Source organism: Elaeis guineensis, chromosome 6, assembly GCF_000442705.2.
Source record: "Elaeis guineensis isolate ETL-2024a chromosome 6, EG11, whole genome shotgun sequence".
Lineage (NCBI taxonomy): Eukaryota > Viridiplantae > Streptophyta > Magnoliopsida > Arecales > Arecaceae > Elaeis > Elaeis guineensis.
Genome location: NC_025998.2, coordinates 85641208 through 85645707, shown reverse-complemented (window position 1 = coordinate 85645707; position 4500 = coordinate 85641208). Strand labels below are relative to the sequence as shown.

Sequence of the window (4500 nt, the reverse complement as noted above, 5' to 3'; positions counted from 1 at the left end):
TCTAGCAAATAGAGACAGGAAAGCCGTAGTGTGCACCCCCTAGTTTTGACGCAGAGTAATGTTAAGGAAGAAATGTGTCCAGCTCGAACATACATAACTTTCTTATAGGTCGTTTAACTAATCAATCGATTGCGTCAGAATTGACAGAAACCTACATTTAGAGAAACTTGAATGAAATCATGGGAAATTAGAAAGATCGATGTACCAGATCGAAACCTTCTTCATCATTGGACCAAGATCGCTCTGCTTCGCAAAGCTAGCAGAGTACGTGCTAAAGTTGTGGTTGCCTTTACACTCTGATTTCAGTCTTCACGTCCACCAAGCATTCAATTATTCCTTTGGAAACTTTTAGGCTCGATGTATTTATTAGCTAATTAGGGTTTGCTAGTGGCAAGAAATTGCACCAGGTGTTCTTTCACGGACGCGACCATCATCAATGTATTTCCATAATTCGTGGACGCTGGGAAGACTTCACATGAACACACTGCAACAAGGCTCGAACACGGCACATGAAAACACGATCAATCACGCGTTCGCGATTAGAAGGCCACGTGAAAAAACACCATCACGATGAAACATAGACCGTCTGATGAAGTTTGGACGGTCATCAGGGTTTCGTTGGATACCTCCCGGTCAAAAGGAACTGTCCAAGTTGTACTCAACTCCAATAATGTGTCGTGGCGCTTGTGATAATTATACGGGAACCTAATGGCTTTCGCATCGCTTTAAACTGGTCGCCGATTCCCTTCGCCGTCACATCGGAAAAGAATATTGATGTTCCCATGGCGCCCCTTTTTCTTGTTCTTCTTCTTCTAAAAACCAAGTAATTTCTCTGGTGATGTTATCTTCTTGAGCTTCCTCATGTGCTAATTCTTGATTTGGTCTAGCGTTTAGTGCTTCACTCGATTTCTAGGTTTTTAGTTGGGGGATTCCGGAGGACGAGACGGTGGGGCGAGGGAGAAGCTTGTCATGAGGGTCCACCCGGCGCCCAGGAAGCGGAACATCACCTTCCGCTACGACGCCAATCCGCGCGTCTCCGCCGCCGGCGCCGGCACGGACGTCGGCGGACGGCAGAAGAAACTCCGCCGCCTGCCCCACATATTCAGCAAGGTCCTGGAGCTCCCCCTGGGCTCCGACGCTGACGTCTTTGTCGAGGAGGGCCCCGACGGCTTCCGCTTCGTGGCGGCCACCGATGACCTCTGGGACGACGTCCGAGCCAACGCCATTGAGATCTACCCTGGGGTGATGAAGGTGGTAATCAGGCATGAGGACGGCGAGGTGGAGGAGGATGAGCTCGATCTCGACCGGTGGAGGTTCCGGCTGCCGCCCTCCAGTCGGCCGGCGCTCGCCACCGCCGCATACGCCGACGGCGAGCTCGTCGTCACTATTCCTAAGGCCGTGCAGGGCACTGGGGAAGCAAAGGACGAGGGAATTTTATATGCCTCTATCTCTACCTCTGTTTGAGGCGGTTAGTACTCCTCTGGGCGATCTTTCATGTAATTATGGAAGGTGGCTGGATTAATCAATGTTATTCCGTTTCTTTAAAAGTTACTTGCTCCCATATTTCAGTGCAATTTTCTATCTAATTGGAAAGCAAATTATCCTAGTTTTGAGTTAGATTTATCAGATGGATTTACTAAGTTTTCTATTTAAATTCTTTGACCTTTTATTATGCGTCCTTTGAGTTCATAGTTGTCTATTTTATGTTATGTATTTTTGTGTTTGAACCTTTGTCCATGCCTCATAAATTTTTTTGTTCGATTGATCCGCGCCTCTTTCATCCCTTTCTAGAAATGCACCCAATCTTGTTGTCGATATCTCTTGCTAAAGCTTCTGTTACTTAAATCATTCTTGTATTACCTAAGCTTGTTAAAGCTATAGCAGCAGTCACAAGGTTGAGCAAGGCTGATGTTGTTCTTTGTCACTGTGTAGTCGTTTTGCTCTGGTATTTGTTGCATTTTAGAAAGAAAGGCTTACTATATTCACTGATAGAATTCTTTTAGGCGCATGATATGGTTACTATATTCACTGATAGAATTCTTTTAGGCGCATGATATGGTTGTTTTTAGCCTTCAGCTAGAATAATATCGGAGTAGTTAAGAATATTATTTCAATGATTGGGGTTTTTTTTTTTTCTAACAAAAAAAAAAAAAAAAGATTGTGGTTTTTGTAACATAATTAGATCCGGTGTCCCAGACCTCACGGTATTGACCACTGTAAGCCGGTCTGCAGGACCTAGTAGATTTCTTTGAAGTATTAATGAAATGAAAGAGGAGCTCTATGTACATGCCAATCTCTATAGTTTTGTGGTCATCATTTTTCAATCTGTTCGGAACGATCATACAGGTTTCAAAAGATCACATAAAAAAAATACCTTACGGAAAGGCTTGATAACTTGTTATTGTTTAAAACAACCTGCTTTAACAATAAGAAGGTAAAATAGTAGTATTTTTCTTAATCTTGTTTGGGTTAGGGAAATGTATAGGGGTGCAATTGAGTCGAATTAAGTCGAATATTTGGAGGCTCAAGTATAACTCGATTCAAAATATTCAAGTTCGAAATTTGATTCGAGATCGATCAAATCTTAATATCCAAATTTGAGCTCGATTCAATGAAAAAAAAAAAGTACTCCATATCAGATCGACTCGAGTTAGATATCCATCAAGCCATATTCGAGCTTGAATTTAAGCCTTTATCATAATAAAAAAATATAATTAAACTAAAATATAACATAATAATTTATTTTAAAATATTAAATTAATAATATATATTATAAATAAATATAATATTATTAAAAATATATATTTGATTAAGCTTGCGGATTTTCGAGCTGAATATTTTGCTACTTAAGTTTGATTCAAAAAATTATTCGAGCTACTCAAACTTCGTAATAGTTGAAACTTAAATCCAAATCAAGCTTGCGTGACTTACGAGTTGCTTGGCTCATTTGCACCTTATAAATGGAGAGAAGAGAAAGATAAAATGAGAGCAATTAAGTTTCTATTGCTTGGATTGGAAGAAAAAGTGGAGAGAGAAAAAAATAGATATATGAAGATTTTCTTTAAAACCATATCTAAATTGGATGGCCCTTCTTTTGAGTAAATTACAAAAATTCTTTTGAAATTTATGCTTCTTTCTCTTATATCCAATAGTTTGAAAAATATATATACTTACATCCAATTGAACTACCAGCATTAGTACAACCATTTATATTATATAGAAAGTCAAAATTACACCCTTCTGCCTCCCATATACACCTAGTATCCCCACCACTCCAAACACATGGACCGGTGGTGCCACGAGACCCTACAACCATCTTACCCACCCAAAATCCCCCAAATAACCCATAAGCAAGCACAAGCTCTACCTTTAGGTCACCTGTGACCTCACCTCCTATTGCCTAGAAGGTTAGCAACTCAAAAGGAGGGAGTGAATTGGATTTTTCAAAAACTTCTAGAAAATTTAAAATCTAAGCAATTATGTGTTTTAATCAAACTAACTTGAGTGTTTATGGTGAATATGCAATGTACAACAGCGGAATTAAGTTAATGAATACAAGACAAAAATATAAAGAAAGAAAGACAAAGTATAATATAAACACTAAAAAATTTATAGTAGTTCGGTGTAACTCCGTACCTATATCCGCTTCCCAAGCTCTACTTGAGAATTTTATTATAATCACTTCGATTATCGTGCGATTGTTTTACTCGGATTTACAATCAAACAATTAATTTTTGAGGCTCACCAATCAAAATCTTACATAATTATTTTTCAAAATCATAATCCAACCAAGTTGCTTTTCTGAGCTCACCAACTAAAAATGTATAATATCTAATTCTGAACTTGAATGTGCCAAACCCAAGTTTCTTTCATCTCAAAAAAACTTGTAAAGAAAAACATAATACAAGAGATAAGAATTTCAACATAAATAGAAAGATAAAAGAAAAACCTTTTATGCTCGAAGAAGATAATGGAGAATCGCTCTTTTGAAGCTTGACTTCTCTTCGTTGAAGCTTGAGAGGTTATAGTTGATGAAGGAGAAGATCCCTTTTGAAAGTTCATTGAAATCTTTTCACAAATAATTCCTCTCTTTCTTGTTTTCAAAGATATTCAATGATGGATCAAATAAATGATAAATCTTTTTTTCCAATCTTCTTCTCTTATTTGTCAAATGATTCTCTAATTTTTAGTAGACTTCAAAGTAGCCGAAGAATAATTTTTGACCATTGAAAGTGCTGAACTAATCGTTAAAGCCAAAAACTATCCTTTGGAGGACATAAAAACTGATCGACATGTTAGGAGTCGACTCTAGCCATCCATAAGTCGACTCGAGCTGCCCATAAGTCGACTCAACATCATCAGGAGTCGACTTGCCTTCATATCTAAAAAATTATATATTTTATCTGTCCTGAGAGAGTTGACTCACCATCTTTATGAGTCGACTCGACTTATCTAGGGGTTGACTCGAGCACTTCATGGGTCGACTCGAAAAGGGGTCCT

At 38.5% G+C, this 4500-nt stretch overlaps 1 protein-coding gene across 2 annotated transcripts; it reads left to right on the top strand.

Moving 5' to 3' along the window:
• The first annotated feature begins 687 nt into the window (after positions 1 to 687).
• LOC105035254 (uncharacterized) lies at positions 688 to 1617 on the top strand. Of its 2 annotated transcripts, none has more exons than XM_010910755.4 (2): positions 688 to 823; positions 914 to 1617. In XM_010910755.4, the coding sequence occupies exon 2, from the start codon at positions 970 to 972 to the stop codon at positions 1462 to 1464; it is 495 nt and encodes a 164-aa protein (XP_010909057.1). In that variant the 5' UTR covers positions 688 to 823; positions 914 to 969; the 3' UTR covers positions 1465 to 1617. The 2 variants fall into 2 exon arrangements, with proteins under 2 accessions (XP_010909057.1, XP_029117728.1); XM_029261895.2 differs by having other exon boundaries at positions 694 to 823; positions 895 to 1617.
• The last annotated feature ends 2883 nt before the right edge of the window (positions 1618 to 4500 follow it).